General features: G+C 43.3%; 1 protein-coding gene across 1 annotated transcript; it reads right to left on the bottom strand.

Moving 5' to 3' along the window:
• Positions 1-3,374: 3,374 nt before the first annotated feature.
• On the bottom strand, positions 3,375-15,183 carry inka2 (inka box actin regulator 2). The gene is made up of 2 exons (XM_083669157.1): positions 14,919-15,183; positions 3,375-6,839 (listed from the first exon to the last, which is right to left on the bottom strand). Exons 1-2 carry the CDS (start codon positions 14,991-14,993, stop codon positions 5,631-5,633), a joined length of 1,284 nt encoding a protein of 427 aa, XP_083525283.1. The 5' UTR covers positions 14,994-15,183; the 3' UTR covers positions 3,375-5,630.
• Between the last annotated feature and the right edge of the window lie 4,547 nt (positions 15,184-19,730).

Below are 19,730 nucleotides of genomic sequence, written 5' to 3'. Positions count from 1 at the left end.
ACTCCTGAGACAACATAGTCTACTAGTAGTCATAGAAACATTAGCCTGTAACAATATGCTATGTTACTGGTTACTTTATGTTAACATATGTCACAAACTGCAGAATGTTAACAAAGGTAGAATTCCACAAATATTTCGGAACTTTTCTGAAAACAACATCAAAGAGTGAAACATTCCTTTTAGTTCTGAAGTTCACTTATCAGAGCATCTGCACCTGTTTATCACAACTGCACATTTGGCCTTCAGTAAACCCTGCTACCTGTTTTTCATAGAATCAGGGCACTGGATGCCAGCCTGAGAATCAGTATATGGGTTAGAAAATGTATTATGAATAGGATAGGATCAACTTTGTCTAAGACACAGTACTGCTACTAGTATTACATACTCAACATATGGGTTTGATACCATCCCTCATTCCATTCCATGCATTACAATGAGCCCTTCTTCCAATTTCTACCTCCACCAGCCTCCCCTGCATTGTACGTTATCCATGTCATACCCATATCATCTTGTTATATATATAGATATATAGATAAGTACAGCCATATACATAATAGATATATTACACAAGGCTACATTTGCTTCACATTAACAGTCTGGCAACATGCATTAGGATTCCTAAAGTACATTCTTCTTTCCTATATTCATGACTTGAGCCTCATATTTGAAAAGGAAGGAGTGGAAAAGCACTTGTAAGGTTTCAGTGTGTCATACCTCATAACAGATTTACGGCATTGACGTAATACAAGTTGTCATAAACTGCCTTTAGGGTGTAGTGTCAAGGTCTCACTCATATCTATGACAGCTTTATGCTGAAATAATTTAACGGCATGAACATGAAACTGTTCATGCACTCTATGCAAACACTATAGAGAACTCACTAGGAGCAAATGGTGTTTATGTTTGGGAGAATGGGAATGTCTGATCTACTTTGCATGCATTTGCTACTGTAGATCAAGAGGAAAGTGAAAGAATGATCTTGTAAGAACTCTGCACTAGTCTGCAAGCAGCCAGATGTTAAATCCCAAATAAATCGACCTAGATTTAACTCTTGCGTTTATCCCCTCAAGTCAGGCTTTGTAGCAATGGTTGGTCTCAATCTTTCATCTCCAAATGTGTCGGGTGTTTACATGCTATTGCAAATGACCTATAGTTTGCAAGTAAGTGCTTGTGTGTGTATGTGTGTGTGTGTGTGTGTGTGTGTGTGTGTGTGTGTGTGTGTGTGTGTGTGTGCCTGGTGTCAGGTTTTGTGCTGGAACTTCCATCCCAAAAAAAAGGAGCCCTGATCAACGATTCTGAGCTTCTCGGAGCTGGCAAATATAAAAAGTGAAATGTGAGCACATTCCTGTGAGCCAAGACAGAGCTGTGGGCTGAGCAGCTGAGGCGCTATTGAAAGATGAATGTTGTGAAGGGGGAATCTGACCCAGGATGGATTCCAGGCCAGCATGGCTACTCCCCCCCCCCCCCCCCCCCTTCCATAATCCTCCCACTCACAAAGTAATCCTTTTAATATCATCATCTCTTAATTTCCATTATTAAATTGAAAAGTAATAATTCAACGACTGACTCCATTTGCTGTAAAGTGGAAGGCACTTGCAGGGGGAACATGTCTTTAAGGGTGCAGAGTTGTATAAGAAGGCATGGCTTATGTATTGTGCCCCAGATTTGGGATCAGACCAACACTGGGCTGTGACTCTGACTGTGAGAGACCGACAGCTGCCTAGCTAGGGATGGAGGATGGGGGGGGGGAGGGGGGGGAGGGGGGGGGGGGGGGGGGGGGTCAGAGGAGGAGGGATGGTCAGCCAGCGTCCATTGCTCACTCCCTGGGGAAGCTGAGCCAGGAGAAAGGGACTACAGTTGCAGCTGTCCTCCTCACACACGCATGGGAAGAGCCCTGTGATTCCCATCCAGCCCTGCACCTGGGATTGCACTGTATGAACTCACTATAATCCCCTCCCCTGTTTCCATGCACAGATTATATTTCACTGCATCTCCAGTGTCTTTTTAATCTACAATGCTCACTGACCTGTTTTAAGAACATTGCGTAATGTTTCAACATGTTCCTGTTCACAGTTATGAAATTGTGTGTGATTGTGTGTGTGTGTGTGTGTGTGTGTGTGTGTGTGTGTGTGTGTGTGTGTGTGTGTGTGTGTGTGTGTGTGTGTGTGTGTGTGTGTGTGTGGAAACAGGTTTTGTACCTGATGTACTGTTCTGGGAATTTTCTATCTAGTTATTACATGTTTTGTTTGTTACAGGTTGCTATAGTGTTGCTATAGGAACAAACATAATACATGTTTGTCCCAAGCATAGCTATATAACTGTTCTCTATGGTCACAAGTTTAAAAACATTAGAAGATCATACATAAGCAGTACCTGTAGATCTATAAATCAGTGTCTATGCAGCCAATGCAATTATTTAATCCCTGACGTCTGCAAGATGCACTGAGATAGAGGTTTGTGCTGTGGACTAATAGTCCCCAACCAATCGAAAACTAGAGGCCGAAGCATGTTGGTTTTTACAATAAAGGATTTTTTTATTTTATTAAGTTCCATTGTCCTCCAAGAGCTGCTGAATGTCCCCTACACTTCAGTGTGCTCCTTAATGATATATGTTTTGTTGGAGAGCGAGGTAGTGCTCCTCTTAGACTAATGGTCTCCATCACAGAAAGTAAGGTAGTGGGTCCTATGGATAAGTTAGTGGTATCTTTATTTAGCTTTGTCTGGGCTTGAGCTTCACAAAGTGGCTCTGGAGAGAGACTGGAGTATCAGCGTAGACCTGGGTGTTTATTTATTTAAGACACTGATGGAGTTGCGAAACAGATTTAGAGTCACTTTTGCTTCAGTTGATGCACAGTCAGGTGCTGACGTGCTTCACACTACAATAGCTGTCAGTCATGCAACAGCACTTATTGAGAATGCAGGGAGCAGAGTAGGGCAGAGCCAAATTACACTAAGAGCTATTCCAAGTGAAGTGAAAGATTGATCCTAGACCCGGGGTACAGTGCAGTATGCTCTCCACAGTAAGTCTGTATAGTAGATTTCCATTTGCTTACAAAACCAAGAAACCCACTAACCTTTTGAAATCCAAACATAGGACCACTTTGGAAATAAGTGTTTTCAGTAATGCTTTTATGTGCTATCCTCGGGGATTAGATGCATCTTTGCTGTATGTTTCGTTTTTTATAATCCCAAATAAAGTCAAATCAATCAAGCAAATAGCAAGAGTTTCTGTGTATTTGTTGTTGTTTGGGTAAAAATGATCCCCAATAACAAGTTGATGTTCTGTCCTACACAAATAACAGTCCATGAATCACTTCCAGTGAAGAAACAAGGTGGCATAGCTTTCAGAAAACCGTTTAATTTACAAAGAGCTTGTGACAGTTTTACAGTGCACACATTGACACACTCATAATCACTTTGAGGTTCGCAGAACCTCAATTTCAACGACAGTGCTAGAATTACAATTATAGCTGTAAAATATGGAGATGACATATCATACATTTTCCCTAAATATACACACAAGTATCTTAACTGTAGATGTACCATCTCAGAGAGGCACAACAGACAGTCCATGGCTAACCCTTTGAATATGATCTGACCTGAATCTGGAGAAAACACCAGATGTGTTCCTGTGCAGAGAGGCTGAACAAATCCAATTCATGGGTCATACTCCTGTTCAATGCATCTACTTCTTAGTCGCTGTTAATGTACTGTTTAAGCAAGAGCAGAGGATTGTCATTGCATACATGTATCATACATGTTCTAGTATAAATATAAATAGTTACGGCCTTAGTCTAAACAGGTAATTTTTTTCACTCATTTTCCTGAGGAAATAATGGGTAGTTGTAGTTTGTGATGCTCTTACAAATCTCTTAAAAGGAATCTCCACAGTCCACACACAGTCTCATTCTGCAACATCTGCACTAGCCACTAGCCACTAGCCACTAGTCACTGGCCACTGGCCACTAGTGCACATACCAAAGAGCGAACCTCAGATCTACTGGGTTGAACTTTGAACTCATTCAGTCCCTTTTTTCTCTAATATGGCTCCTGTATTCTCCATCAGCTCAGGCACCATGAGGATCATTTATCAAATTACTCATGAACTGACTGACATCATCTGATCTGCCTGTCAGTGTGATGTAGCTACAGAACAGATATCTTATCGACCATTAGTTATGGCTTACAAGTGTTGTCGATTATTATGATATTCATATAGTCATTATCAGTTCAGGTAAATCAAAGTATTGATCAAATTATTGATTCAGCCCAATGTCAACTGCAAGGTGAACAATGCCATGCTATTACAGGATATCAAATTCAGATTATTATCGCTTGACTGTTGACAAGGAATATGTTTTATGTACATGTGAATATATAGTATGACAACCAAAAACATATTCCTATTCAGTCCTCCCTTTCTACATGATCTCCAGGTCCTGTTGTGAATCATGTACATCAGAATACGCAACACCTGTCACAGCTCAGGGTTGATGTAAAAAGCCTTGACAGGTGACAGCCTACGCTGCGTCTCTTCTATGGGGTTTGTGTTTGATACCATTCCTCATTTCATTCCATGCATTACAATGAGCCCGAACTCTGATTTCTGCCTCCACCAGCCTCCCCTGACTGTGGGGTACCAGATGGCATGCAGGCGGCTCTTTGCGTAATACACAACCCAGGAGAATTGGTTGTACTGTAGAGTCAAGATGTGCCATGTCTACATGGCACAGTTAACCCTTTCCTGAAGATTCTTTTTTATGTATGATTTTATTTTCTATTTTTCCACTTACAATACATACTGTATAACACCTAACAACCCCTTTCCTGGCAGTTTTGAGTGTCTATGTCTGACTGATGGTGGTGAAGATGCAGGCTACTGTGCTGTATGTCCCATAGCTAACAATAGACTTATCAATATTAACTGATACTCTGTCTTTTCTATGTCTATGATACTGTTTGTCCCATTCCCTGAGCGAGGCTGATGTAATAATGGTGAAACTCCTTGTGTGTCTTTGTTAGCCAGCTGTCAGACAAGCAGAAAGAGAACATCTGTAGGAGTGTGCTCTGTGGATGTGTTTAGTGGCAGTTTAGTTCAGTAACCACTGTTTGTAATATTAGAGATAAAACATTGAGTGCCCATGCAGTTCAACATTTGTGATCTATTGATAACCAAAGTACTAAATGAGGTACACAATGCGAGGGTGGGGAAACACATGGAAACGATGACAGAAATTTAAATTTATGAAACAGGGTGGATATTCTCGAATGAAATTATTTTTTTGTAACTCAAGAGACATTCTGAGTAAGATATCCGTGTTAAAGTACCATCTATTGTACAGTCCAGGGCACTCACTCACACTCAAAAACAGAATTCTGAATTCTATGAAACCATCTATAAGAGGGAGTCCCACTTTATCTCACAGCGAAGGAGGTCCTAAGGATTGTCAGACAAGCAGTTGCCCTGATAATCTCTCATTTGGGAAAAGTCTGGGTGTTCAATGTCCATCTCACAGTTCCCTACTAGGAGACACGCCAACCTCTCTTTCCCCTCCCTGAGCTGCAGCCAAATCCCCAACACCTGCCACTACTGTAGCGCAGCAGTGTCCTGGTCCTGGAACCGTCAGCCATCAGACCCACACAGCCGTATTATAGTCAAACAAGGGCTGCATTCTCTCATTCACTTTGGCCTCGGCCTGTCTCCTGTCTATATCTGACTGTCTCCTGTCTATGTAAAACCCTGAGAACTGAGGCTGGCTCCTCTCCTCTGCCAGCGGGGGGCATAGCTGCGGGCATAGCTGCGGGCACGGCCGGCCTTTGCCCTGTTGCTGTCCACCCGCCCAGAACGGCAGGTAAAAACTGCCCTTGGACTTGTTGGCCACTTTCTTGGGCCTCTTGAAGAGGTCTCCTTCAGGAAGGTGCTCAGGGGCCATCCAGCCTGGCCTCTCCTTGAGGAGCTTGTCCCTGTCTGGACGAACGGTACGCAGGAACTTCTTGAAGATGTTGGTGGTGAGGGAGAACTTCCTGCAGATTTCCTGGGAACGGCTGAGGCGGAGCGGGTGGGCGGGGGAGTCCGGTCTGTCTGCCCAGTCTGCCCCCCCTCCTCCACCACCACCATGACCCCCCTCACCCTCCACGTCCTCCCTCTCCAGCTCGGGCAGGTCCAGCCAGTTGCCCACCAGATCGGCGAAGACGTTGTCCCCCAGCACCAGGGGTTGGCGGTTGCGGCTTCGGCTCATCAGAGAGGAGGTCCAGTCGCTGGAGTCATCCACGCTGTCCTGGGAGTAGTCACTGTCCAGCGATGGACCCTCTCTGGAGAGGCTGTTGAGGATGCCTGGGAGATCCACCACCTGGGCTGGGGGGTGAGGGGCCAGCAGCGACTCCGGAGGCGGGTTGCTCAGGCGAGGGCCGCAGTAATCCACCTGAGGGGCGGTGTACCCTGACACCCTGCGAGGGAGGGGGAGGGGGCTGGGTTGAGACTGAGTGATGGGGAGGCTCTCACTCTCCAGGCTGGAAGAGGAGGGGGAGGTACCCAGGCTGTTTCTCTGATGTACCCAGCTTGGCTGCTTCTGGTCCTGGCTTGTTGTCCTGACCAGGGTGGGTCTGGGGGCCTCGTGTTGGTGGAGCTGACCGGGGCAAGGACCACGCTTCTCTGCTGCTGCTGCTGCTGCTGCTGCTGCTGCTGCTGGTGGTGGTGTGTGGGCCCCGTGGACGGACATCCCTGAAATGTCGAGCTGCTCCAGCGCTGTCTGGACCTGTAGAAGCTTCAGTTCCTGAAGTGCTCCCATCATGGAGTTCATCTGAGCATGAAGGCCATCTCCGGCCTCTTTCATAGACAGCTGTAGGGGGAGAGGGGGAGAGGTAGGAGAGGTAGGAGAGGGAGGAAGAGAGGGAGGGGAGAGGGAGAGAGAGAGAGAAACAACAATTATTTTAACAAAAGGGGTAAAACTCATTAATTCAAGCACTTGACCTTTCACTGTACTGTTAAGCCTCTGTCATCCATCTAGCATTGTCTTGCAACAGCACCTCTTAAAACAAATCGATGCAATGATAGACAAGCAAAATGGACTGCGTTAGAGACACTGTTTCTTAACTACTGTATGCTCTAACTCATAATTGTACTCCATACTGTTGAGTATCTCCCTGTTGCTAGACGTTGACTTTGCATTGTTGGCCTTTGTGTTTTGAGGCCACACGCTTGTTTGTGACCCAGGGCTGTTTTGAATGACAGGAGCCCCATATGGCCTGCGTACAGCATGTGAGAGGATCCTGCCCCATGACAGCTGCAGGGCAGGAGGGTGGAGTAGCAGTGGTTCCATGCTATCTCCCTCTGTCTATCTCTCTCTCTCTACTACTCTCTCCCTCTCTCTTTATCTCTCTCTACCACTCTCTCTCTCTCTCTCTCTCTCTCTCTCTCTCTCTCTCTATCTCTCTCTCTCTTCAACTTTCTCTCTCTCTCATCCTTCTGTGATGAGACTCAAGTCATGTGAGTTTCCCCCCTGCAGGGAAACACACAGCCCCAGAGGCGACAGTGAGATCTCATGTCTCTGCTTGTTAGAGTGAAGCGGAGCCTCACTTTGACCCTGGCTGCTGATATGACAACTATGTATGACAGTTATGTTTAGAGAAAACACACAGAGAAAAATGTAACCGAGCAAAGCTGCCAAAATCTTCCCTTTCAAAACAACCGTGAGAAAATATAGAAAGTGCCATAAAGACACAGAAAGTGAAAAAGCCATCTGAGTCAATGTGAATATCCTTTTGCATCAAAACTAACATATTGGAGGAGCAAGTTCAAGTCAAGAATTCAGTCTGATCAACTGTTTTAGCAACTGTTTTAACATTGCTTTGACAGCAAACATACTTCCCTAAATAGAGATGGTAAGCTGTCACTGGAGGCCAATCCATTAAATTAAATTTTCATTAACAACAATGTAACCGTTTTTGTGAGCTCCAATATTGCTCCAACTCAACACAATAATGCTAATATCTTAACAATTTCGAGTCAGTGCTGTCAAATGAAATTAAACATATTTAAATATAAATAAAACTCAGGCTGTGAACTTTCTTGAAAGTCCTGAAGACACAGCCCTATGTCCATAGATCACTCCACAAGATCAAGATCACAACTCAGAGCCTAATATGATAAATCAGCTTACCTTGTGTAAACTTTCAAAGTTGTGTTTTCCTTTCTCTTGGCTGCCCTGTCCTTCACTAGTCCTCTCACCTTTCAAAACCATCCCTCTGCCAACCCTATATGTAGCCCCCTCCAATGGGGGCACACTGTTAGACCTGGCAGCCAATCAGCGCTGTCTAGACAATAATCCCTAACGGTGGGGGTGGGGTCATTCAAGCGGACACTGACTGACAAAGAACGGGTGAGAGTCGCAGCAGTGGAAGTGGGGCTGGGGTGCCAGCAGGGTGAGTCGAGGGGGGGCTGCCAGGGGGGCGGGGGAGGTTGCCATATGTTGAGATGGCTGAGATACACTATTGATGGATTCAATTATGACTCCACCATAAGAACAAGGGGAGAGACGGGTGGGGGGGGGGGTATGTGTGTAATAAGGACAGTGATACTGTATCAGTGGAGAGCTGGGGGGTGTGTGTGGGGGGGGGGGGGTGTCTGCTGACCTACAGTGGGAAACGTACAACTGTGCTTGACAGTGAAGCATCATCAGCAGTGATTGAGCTGTGGGAAGTATACAGTAGATTTACCAGCAGTATGCACTGTGTTTCCTTCCTAAATCTCTTCCAAGGTGTTCTTGGATGGGAAAATACTATAAACAATTCATAGTGAACCCTAGAGTTACAGATAAGTAATTATTGGGTAATAACAATGTTATTACACTGTTACTACATAGTTTCTTAATAATTCAGAAATCAATAGATAATTCATCCATGAGAAAAGACTATTTTGCTATCTACAAATCCATGTGTTGACACTCTTTGTCTACAGCTAACAAATATAGCATGTACAAATCTTGTTCATTTGGTTGCTTTGAAGCTTTGCAGTAATTCTCGAAAATGTCAAGCTTTTTACCACTGAATATTCAAACAAAGATCATTGTGCATGAAAAGACATCATTATCCATATGTACACTTCAGCTGACATTACTGTAACATTTCCACTGCAACCGAAAGGTTACATCTGTATGCTCGTACGGGAACATATGGAAAGATATAGAGAAGAGGATCACAATTACACCTTCTCAGATCATAAAATAAGCCTATCTCTGCACATGCTGGGGACAAAAGGTCTTTGTCTGTGGGTAGCCGTTAGAGCAAAGATAATTAGAACCATCAGGTTGTCTCTGTCTTCATGCATCACATGTATGGCTGACTTTATTAGCTATAATTAGCTGACTTTAGAGGCTAGGCTAACTCTATATAATTACTGTTTACTTTCACCCACATCAAACCTCAACAGGCATTAACACACGCACTGCTGTGTTTGGTCATTACACACACCTCCATATCAGGCAACATGCGGATTCCAATAAGATTACATGGGAATTATTCATTATTATTTGGGGGCTAGGAAATGTTGGCCTACTGAGCTGTTACTTCTGTTTTGAAAATAAGATAATTCCTCCTATTTACATATAGCAACATCATGCCTTACTTGTTCAAACATGCTATTTCAACGCACTGTTTAAAAATCTCACATTTCAAACCCACATGCACCCACTCTATTAAATCCAAAAAGACACAACTTGTTTACCGCATTTTCATTTTCTGGCTCTATTAATAATTCATAAGTGCCCTGCGGAACATAGTCAGCCAACCACTATTGTCGACCTCACTGTGCCAACTATGGCATTCCACTGCCATCGCAAAGCGCAAGTTTGTGGCCCAATTATGTCAACCCTTTCAGATTATAGCCTGGCATCTGCCTGCTGCTGGAAGTGACAGCAGTGTCCCATGGCAATTTCATGTTCAGTCCCAGATGTTTACAGTAAATGTGTTGCATCGATACTGAGATGGCTGCACGGCACACTCTCAAGATGTGTTAATCACACCCATCCCTCATTAGAGCTGTCAGAACTCTCATTAGACAGGCCAGGTCCAACACAGAGCAAATAGAAATTTAAAAAATCAAATAATAATAATAATAATAATAATAATTTAGGAGAAAAACATTACAAAGTCTGGTGGAAGAGCTACAGGGCATTGCAACCCAGACATAAGTACCATTACTCTCACATACTGTGGGCCTACTTTAGCTACTGTATAAGCTGGCGGCTTCAAGCAAATAGTCACATCATTTCAGCAGTTTGAGCTGTCTATTGTAGCTATTATCGCTAAAGATATTTTGGGGGGAGTAATGAAGGGGATTGATGAAGAGTGGAGGTCTGATGAACCCACCTAACAAAGACAATCCAGCCGTCCTCAAACAACCGCAGCGTTGATCTGAACCGAAGCTATATAATACGGCAATGAATAACGCTTCACTGTTGGAGAATAATAGCTGGCATTCTTGAATTAACGATGGATTAAAACTCATTCAATGTTCTGGCTCTCAAAAAAGACATTGACGGGTCCTCCTTGTTTCAGAGAGTCGTATCAAAGCAGAGACGAAGGGCAAAGAACAACAAACTCAACTGCGTTCCACACGTATTATATTATTATACTAAACGCTTACGCAAGCCATCGAATATGTATGAATCTGAATGAAATCCCTCCCAGCATAAATAAATAAAGACTATATTTTTTGCAGTCGGTTAAGATTCAACCTCTGCTCTGATGCGATCTAGCCTCATTCAGTTAACGGGAAAATAAAGTGCAAGGCATGCAAGCATGATACACTTACTGTACTGTAGGCACGACTGAGTCTGTCTCTCTGCATATCAAGTATGAGCAGCGTGCTCAGAGACTGTTATTGACACGCTTTTATAGGATTAATAGTCAAAATAAGCACACAAACACCTCCCTTTAAGATGGCAGTCAAGCCATTAAATGGGGTGTGTGGAACATAAACCAAAAATCTTCACTTCAGGCTATGGGTGTAAATGGAGCCATTCAGGGTTGTTGGCCAGAGAGAGAGGAAACTGAGAGGCCAAGGTTATCAAACCGTGTGCTGTTAGGAGGGGTGGGTGGGTTGGGGGGCATTTATATCACCCCTCCCCCACATACCTCCCATTAAATATGAATGCTGGGTTGTGTTGGTCAAGGCCAGGGGTAGGAATAGGATCATTATCCTGAGGCATTCAGGCCATGTTCCTGTGTTGCTCTGGGACCTGTGGGGTGAGCTAGACCTCTCCTGCTTCTCTAGGTCATGTAGGGTGAGCCAGACCTCTCCTGCTGCTCTAGGTCCTGTAGGGTGAGCCAGACCTCTCCTGCTGCTCTAGGTCCTGTAGGGTGAGCCAGACCTCTCCTGCTGCTCTATGTTCTGTAGGGTGAGCCAGACCTCTCCTGCTGCTCTAGGTCCTGTAGGGTGAGCCAGACCTCTCCTGCTGCTCTATGTCCTGTAGGGTGAGCCAGACCTCTCCTGCTGCTCTAGGTCCTGTAGGGTGAGCCAGACCTCTCCTGTGCTGCACTGGGACCGAGCCAGAGCCAGACCTTCCACTCTGGGAGGACCTAGGACCTGTGAGAGCCAACATTAGCACTGCCCTGGGACCTGTGGGTTGAGAGCCCATGCAGCCAGACCTCTCCTCCTGGAACACTCTAGGAGGTGTTCTAATAGGCAGGACCTAGGACCTGTGGAGGCTGCAGCCCTCATCTGCTCTGCCCTGGGACCTGAGGGGTGAGCCTGAGCCAGACCTCTCCTCCTGGGTCCCTCCATCCTGGGAGGTGCTCTAATGGGCAGTTTCCTGGCCTGACCTCATTCTGCCTTAATTGACATACTAGTGACGGTGGAAGGAGGAATGAGGGCCTGAGAGAACATGACTTCTTTGGGAGATAATGTTTTGGAGACAGTCAGTGATTAAATCTGGAGCCATGGCTTGTGACACGATGTAAATTTAACACTGAAGCCATTAGATGCTTCATAGCAAAGCATGTGATGAACTGTATGCACTGTTGCTAACATGTGCTGTACAAAACAAGTGCACAGCAGCTAATTCTCCAACAAACAATAACTCTAACTTTGTCAGAACTAACTTCAGCATTAGGCTGGTTACTACTTACTGCAAGTTATTCACATTATATCCATTATCTATCACAAAAATGACATTAATTAGCTGTTCAGTACTGGTATTTGCAGTTGAAAGAATAATTGCAGTTTTAATTGCAATCATTTTTCCATCAAATCTGTGTGCAGATTAGAGAGGCATAAACAGACTTTGTGTATGAGGTTATCAGTTCCATCTCCAACACAATGATCACATATTCAAGCCCCGCAGCTGCCACCCTGAGCCAGGCTTATTTTAGCAGAGGGGAAGGAAGGGCCGGCTGCATGGAGAATGGGACCATAGGAGAGGCACCAAACACTAACTAACTGAGAGGGAGGGAGGGTGAGCACTGTGTAGAGTTGGAGTGTACCATTCTAACTCCCCGGGGGGTAACAAAGAACTAAATAATCTGTGTCCACAACACCACCACCTCTGAATACCTCATTCCATTCGAAGAATGTTTTCTCTCAAGTTCCATGACATCATGCACACTCTCTTTTGAATATAGAATTCCAAACTGACAGTTTAATGTCTGATATGGCCTAAGGCATAGGAGAGATTAAAGGACATAAAAACGAAATGAGTATCAGTATCTATATCAAAAGGTTTGATAATCCTTTACATTCTCCTAAATACCACCATCGTGCAGGTGTTCACCTATCATTTAGAATGGTTTCAAGGGGTATATTAGTGGTTTCTTCGACTCCTGCAAAGGAGGAGGGCCTGAACCTTTTTATGACTCTATGACTATTGTGTGAAAGTTGACTCATAGCTGGGCTTGGGAATTTTGCATTGTTACAGTATATTCTCTCAAGGGAGTATTTTGCCACGTAGTCTAATCAGTGTGTGCCATCATGAGAGTAAATTAAAGTATACATAACGTACATCTCATAGGTAAAATGTATGAGAGTCAAGAATTATGCCACAAACATAGATTTAAGGAAAAAAATGAAATCTACCAGTTTAGTCTAGTTTTCAACAGCAGAGTAGTCAGCAGTGATGTAAATAGTTCGGAGTCCAGTGAGGTCAGAGTTCACTACTCAGCTTGATCTGACTCCTACCCCACACAGCCTAATTCCTCTTGACCCTGAACACTGTTCACACTAGCATATGACACCCTTCCCTATTTAGAAGGTATTGAGAGTGAATGATAGAGTAACATGGTTCTATATGAGTTCTATATTGGGTCACCTAAGGTTCTGCTGCAGGTGGGGGGTTCTCTTTGGTGGATTCAAATCATCACACACATTTCCCATTGACATCAATGCAAGATTTACTCAAATGTTGAATTTGGATTCCACCCTCAGTGGATTGTTACAGATAAAAAATTGAAGGATATAATCCAAACCCTGGAGATATGACTCCCAAACACTATAAGTTTTTGAAAATTAGTCTTATTTCCAGTACTTATTACCCTTGCTGGTTCCCTGCAAACCCAGTAACATGGGTGTACCAGTGCAGACAGACAGGCAGACAGACAGACACAGACAGACACACAGACATGTGGCCACCTTGGCATGAGCATCACCTCAGAGAGCAAGACACTGCAACAGATTGGTGCACCACATGGTACAGCAGGACAGGGAAAAGTGCCTTCTCACTCGCATCTGCTATCTGTTTCCCTCTGTTTCATCACAGGGATGACCAACACACACACACACACAGACAGACAGACAGACTCTGCTTTAGTGTGTTGTCAAACTGTGATATGCCAACCATAACACAACATGGTGCCCTCGGGCTCCAGTGTCAGGGTGCCAGTTGACAGACGTGAAGCTAATTTGGTGCAGACAAACCAGAAGCCACAGGAGCGTCATGTTGCAAACCAAACCATGCAAGCTTTGCCTTGCTGTGGGCCCTATGGGTAAAAAAACCAAAACGTCCCCTTTGAAGAGCGTTCCAAAAGGAATCAGCGCCAGTTAAGGCTCCTTTGAAAAATGCTGTATGTAGCAGCTGCCAAAAGATTTGGATGTGTGGTGAACTCCCCAGAATTTTGTTCTAACATTTCAAACAAAAAGGCCAGCACTGGTTCAGCCAAGGTCCTACTACAGTATCAAACAAACCTGGTGGCTTGGTATTGTTTTAAGGGCAGGGCAACGGGGAAAGAATTCAACAATAAGGCAAAGTGTCATTCAGTAGGGCAGATAAGGGAGAAACTGATAGCGCTTATAAAAGCATGCCAAATTATTCGCATTGAGCATTCTCAGCTGTGTTAGAAAATATTGGGCCGAAGAGCCGAATATAAATAAAGTAATCACTTTTGTATCTATCTAATTCACGGGCATTATCACTTTTGACTCTTGTTCAATTAAGATACTCAAACACATTGCAAAAGACTGTCACGTATTTGCGTCATTAGGCTTAAATGAACATCTGTCCCAGATGGGGTTGGAACGGGTGGAACACACATGCCTTTATGCCTAAAGGTGAGGATTGGAAAACTAATTTACTGATAGAAAGAAGAATGATTGGCTATTCATACTATTTATCTCCATGCATTGTCTGAAATAATTATTAAATAATGTTCACACTAAGAACATTTATGTTGTTATTGGCAAATCATTTAGTGGAGTAACACATGTATAGTCTAGTACAAAAAAAATAGATTTGCACTGTCTTAGTTGTCTGAATAAATACATATTCAAATATATTTGAGAATCTGTTTACTTCTTTGTCTGACCCAGATCCATCTCAAGTTTCAAGCGTGGACTGCACGCTCAAATAGGCTATGTAGGCTTTGCCTAGTACAGTAGTTACAGTATTCTTATAACATTGTAATCTAAATCGAAAAACTGAAAATAAGCATACCAGTTCCTGCTTCAGACGTCTCAAGCAAGTATCCATATTTTTGCGCTCTGATTTGGAGAGTTGCGGTCGTTCCATTTTGAAATGTAAATATTTCAGTTTAAACTCTTGATTTTTGTTCACCTTTCAGACATGCCTTTCATAGATGTCAGTTAAGCCATTCAATAGTTAAAAGAAGGGAGCGCATTCATAGAGAGAAGACAACCGCTTTAATCAGGCATGAACCGAGAAAGGAAGCGGCGGATCTTGTTCTGGAATGCGCGCGTCTTGTTCTGAATTCATTAAACTATTGATGCTGCCGCTCCGTGAATGTTTTTACTCCAAAGATGATAATGAAGTCCCAAAGATGCCTTGCGTGGGTTTGCAGCACGCCTGACTGTCGGTATCTCTCCGGCTGTCACTCCCTCCCAGTTTTGCTCGTACTGTAGGCTGTAAGCTACATTTTTTTCATTCAAGAGGAGCGCTTACGTTGACCATTCAATTCCCTCCAATGAGAATGCCTCCCATGACAGTGTAGATCCCGTTCAAGCTGTCATGAAATAGCAGATTATTTAGTAATACATTATGTGAGATATACTGTAAATACAAGAAATACCGAAATAAAAGTTTATATTTTAAGAAGGCATCTGAGGGACCCTAATGAATACACCTGCTAATTTATTAAAATCTGGGTACATCAGCTACACTGCAGTTATGCATTTCAATAGTGTGTACAGGTAATACACATGGCATATAAATATTGTTCAATTTCCCCATAGAGTTCCACAGATCAGGTCTGAGCAGTGGTAAACATTGAATGAATTCACAAGGGGAACCCTGGTGGACCGAGAGCCAAAATGAATGCTGAAACTCCCAGAACCCGGTTTCCATGGGTTCTCCCCCATTTCCACCACTGGGTCTGAGTCATGTATGCATGTAACAAGGTTCTAAAAACATAGGCTAGAGGAAGTATACAAGGAAGTGTCTGCTAAAATGGGCTGGCCATAATCTCAGGAGGGCAGAGAGAGCCCATCGCCACCCCTATTGTTGTCAGTAAGGAAGCACCTGAGTAACTGGCCTTTGTTGTGCGTGACCCGGATACAATACTCACTCAGTCAGTGGAGGAAGGAAGAGGTTCACTCTGGACCCCATTTGTCAATCTCCCTCTTGCACAAAATAACATGCTCAAATTCTCATTCTACTCGTGGAGAAAGGTAAGAGTTTAGACTCTTTAATGCTCTCATTTAGAGCCAACTTGGATCAAACTTCAGAAAACTAAATGGGAACCAGAGCTCCAGCACTCCTGTTGTACAGTATGACCTGATTCCATCTAAATGAGCACTATTATCATCCTGGTGTGTGTTTGTGTGTGTGTGTGTGTGTGTTTGTGTGTGTGTGTGTGTGTGTGTGTGTGTGTGTGTGTGTGTGTGTGTGTGTGTGTGTGTGTGTGTGTGTGTGTGTGTGTGTGTGTGTGTGTCAGCCACATGTTAGGATATCCCAGATGGATGCATGAAAGAGGAAGTAGCAACAACTCAGATTCCAAAAGAAGGGAAATGGGTCTGGAGTCTGGATGTATGAATTAATCATCTGAACATCAGTGTACTTTAGGGGGAGAGAAAGAGGCTGACTTCAATGCCTGTGTCTTGTTTCATTATCCTACTTGCTTTCTTCAGTGCTCTTGTTATGATCATGTGCAGGCAAACTTCTTATTGCATTCAGGTCAGATGCATTCAGACTTTAGCTCTATTCATTGTTGGGTCAAGTGAGTACACATCTTCAGATAACTCTGACTATTGCAGTACAGTAGCTATCATCTATTCAATCACCAAATGTGAATCACTGTGAACTAGTAACTGCAGGGAGTGTTCCGCTGAGTGTCTCTCTATCATTCCAAAGAGGGAGAGTTGACATGTGGAAATGTTAGGGTTAATAGTGTGGACTAAGAGGCCACAGTTCTTTTTTTTTTTTTTTTTTTTTACAGTAAAGAATCTCAAACCTACTCGTGACCTGGACCTGCAGCTGTCTTGTCTGCATGTGCCCACTACTTCCCCCCAGCTGTCGCCATAGCTACAGTGTCCGAGGAAACGTCTCCTGCTCCAGACCACACACTACCGGGACTAGGCACATGCAGGACCAACTGTTGTCAATCCATCACTCCTTTGTCCACACAGAGAGAGAGAGAGAGAGAGAGAGAGAGAGAGAGAGAGAGAGAGAGAGAGAGAGAGAGGGGGGGGGGGGGGTGGCGAGAGACTGGGTTTAGACAGGCTATACAATGTCTTTATTGAGAGTTAATCCCTCCTACAGTATATTGTGACTTCTAGGGTCAATATTGACTCAAAACTGGTCAAAGAGAGAAGGTGCAGCTTTAGCCACGAGGAATGGCTGAACGATTGAAGGATTAGCCAATGACTGACTGTAGGATACCACCACACATGTCCACGGACCATGCAATTAGTGACTCACATGGAACAAAAGGAACATTCTAGCCCTCAAGGAATGGAGTGGACTGAAGGAAACTTGGACAGATCTCAGGATATTCCTACACTATGAACACTTTTCATGTTAAGTGATGTGAACATGGTACATATTGTCCCTTATGTGTGAGCACTTTATCTAAGTAGGTCACAGAACCACTCACTGACTAAATGTTCCTAAATGTTTCCCTTAATGAGCTTGAAGATATCACATGGAAGTAATCATTTGCTCAGCTGGATACACTGGTTATACTGTGTATGTGTGTGTGTGTGTGTGTGTGTGTGTGTGTGTGTGTACAAATGTGCGCGCATGTGTGTGTGTGTGTGTGCATAGCGTGCGTGCGTGTGTGCGTCTACTGTATGCTTGTGAAAAGCCTACAGTAGTTGATCTCCACAGCAAACATATCCACAAATGTAACCGTACTGCCCTCTAAAGATGGAAATACGTTATGACAACGATGTGCAGAGTTAGGGATGGTAGTATGTAAGGATATGGGGTAAATGTTTCCTATGCACCAATACAAAATGTGCTATCATGGGAAGGGAATTAAAAACACAAAACTGTCACAAAACTGTTCTCTCTACAGTAAGATCTTATCCCTTGTGCTCCCTTCAGTAGTTGTGCTGTATTCTCTCTGGTAATGAACAGGTGCAGGTTGTAGTTTCTGTAGGGATTATTTCAGTAATGTTTCCCATGTGTATGAACATAACATTTCAGTAATATTTTCATATATGTGGAACACAGCAAATGTGTTCATACAGTATGTGATTGAATTAACACATGAATTGCTCAGTGGTTCAGCTGAAGGGATTTAGAATTGAAACACACACGACCTCTCAGAGTTCTATTAGCCCAGCTATTGACATGGAACCTAGGTTTGAGTAGTGCATTAACCTGGGGTCCATTATGAGCAGTGCACACGACAAGAACAATCTCTGATGATCTCCCACCGTCACACGTCATTAGCCATCATCAGCGTTTTTTAATGAACTTCAACAGGTGGTGAGAGTAAATGAGTCTTAGGAGAAATATACACTCTTAGAAAATAATGTGCTAACTAAAATGATAAAAGGTTCTTCTGCTGACCCTGTGGGTCTCATGTAGAACACTTTCCAACGAAGGTTCTAAATGGAACCCAAAGGGTTCTTCATGGAAACCAGAAGTGTTTTTTAAAGGGTTCCCTGACAGACAGCTGAAGAACCCTTTTGGAATCCTTTTTTCTTATTTTTCCTATTGGATTAAAAGAATGGCATGTTAAAATCATGGCTGAAGTGGATCAGAAAGATACATTTAACTCCATTATCATGTGATTTTAAAACTATTAATACAACATATTAATTGTTGCTGGGGTAATATATTATTATTATTAAAGTGCAAATGAACAAGTCAAGGCTTCTATAGGGCTACACATGTTAGGATCCACGGTTCATTATGAAGAGAGATAATATAGCGCCATCTAGTGATACTTCCCACCATGCATTTTTGGGTCAATCATATGGGCCTTTATTGGAATGGAATCATTTTCAGTGAGTGCATGTGTTCTAATATTCTCGTGAGTTTAGGGCTAGTTGAAATGGGAAAGCTATCTCTAAAAACTCTTATGCAGAAGAGAAGAGACTTCAAAGTGTTGACTTGTAGGCGTGATGATATTAACGTAATGATATTAACTACAGTGTACATACCACTGTACATAAAAAACAAATGTTTGGAAAGGATTATGTTTTGTCCTCTGATGCCCTCCAAGAGCATCTCTTCAAAGTTTGAAGCATTTGCTTTAAGGACTAAATTCAAATAAGGAAAAGGGAAACCGAATTACGTGCCAAACATACATAGTAAAAAAAAAAAAACTGCTGTTTGGTGGATAATGTTTCATCCTTAGCTGCCATCCAAGAGCAAGATAAAAGCAACTGCTTTGAAGACTAAATCTTTATGCTGAAAAAGGGGGGCAAATGCTTAAGCTTGCCGTCTTATGACTTACCGTATGTGAGTCACATCTGCACTTCAAAAAGACATGAGTTCACATTGCAAAATGAATGAATAAAACTGTTTTGTGCCTTTTAGTTTGCATGCAAATTGCCCAGCCATATGTCTCCATCAGCTTCTGTGGTATTTTCACTCATGATTACATTCAAAGGGATGAACAGTGTTTGTGGCAATAAGAGCCAGCTGGAGAAATGAACCCATACACTTTTAATGAGGCAGGATGCTAAATACCTGCAGAACACACTGATGTAAGAGCTGGTGGATCCTTTATTTAAGCTTGTGAAATTCTTCACTTTTTAGATCAACACTATCCTTTTGAAAAGAGAGTGTTAGGTTTGGGCATGTATAGCTGCCACTAGAATTGACTAACTGTGTGTT

The sequence above is a fragment of the Argentina silus genome (assembly GCF_951799395.1).
Source record: "Argentina silus genome assembly, chromosome: 4".
Lineage (NCBI taxonomy): Eukaryota > Metazoa > Chordata > Actinopteri > Argentiniformes > Argentinidae > Argentina > Argentina silus.
This window is presented reverse-complemented; position numbering and strand designations above follow the sequence as displayed.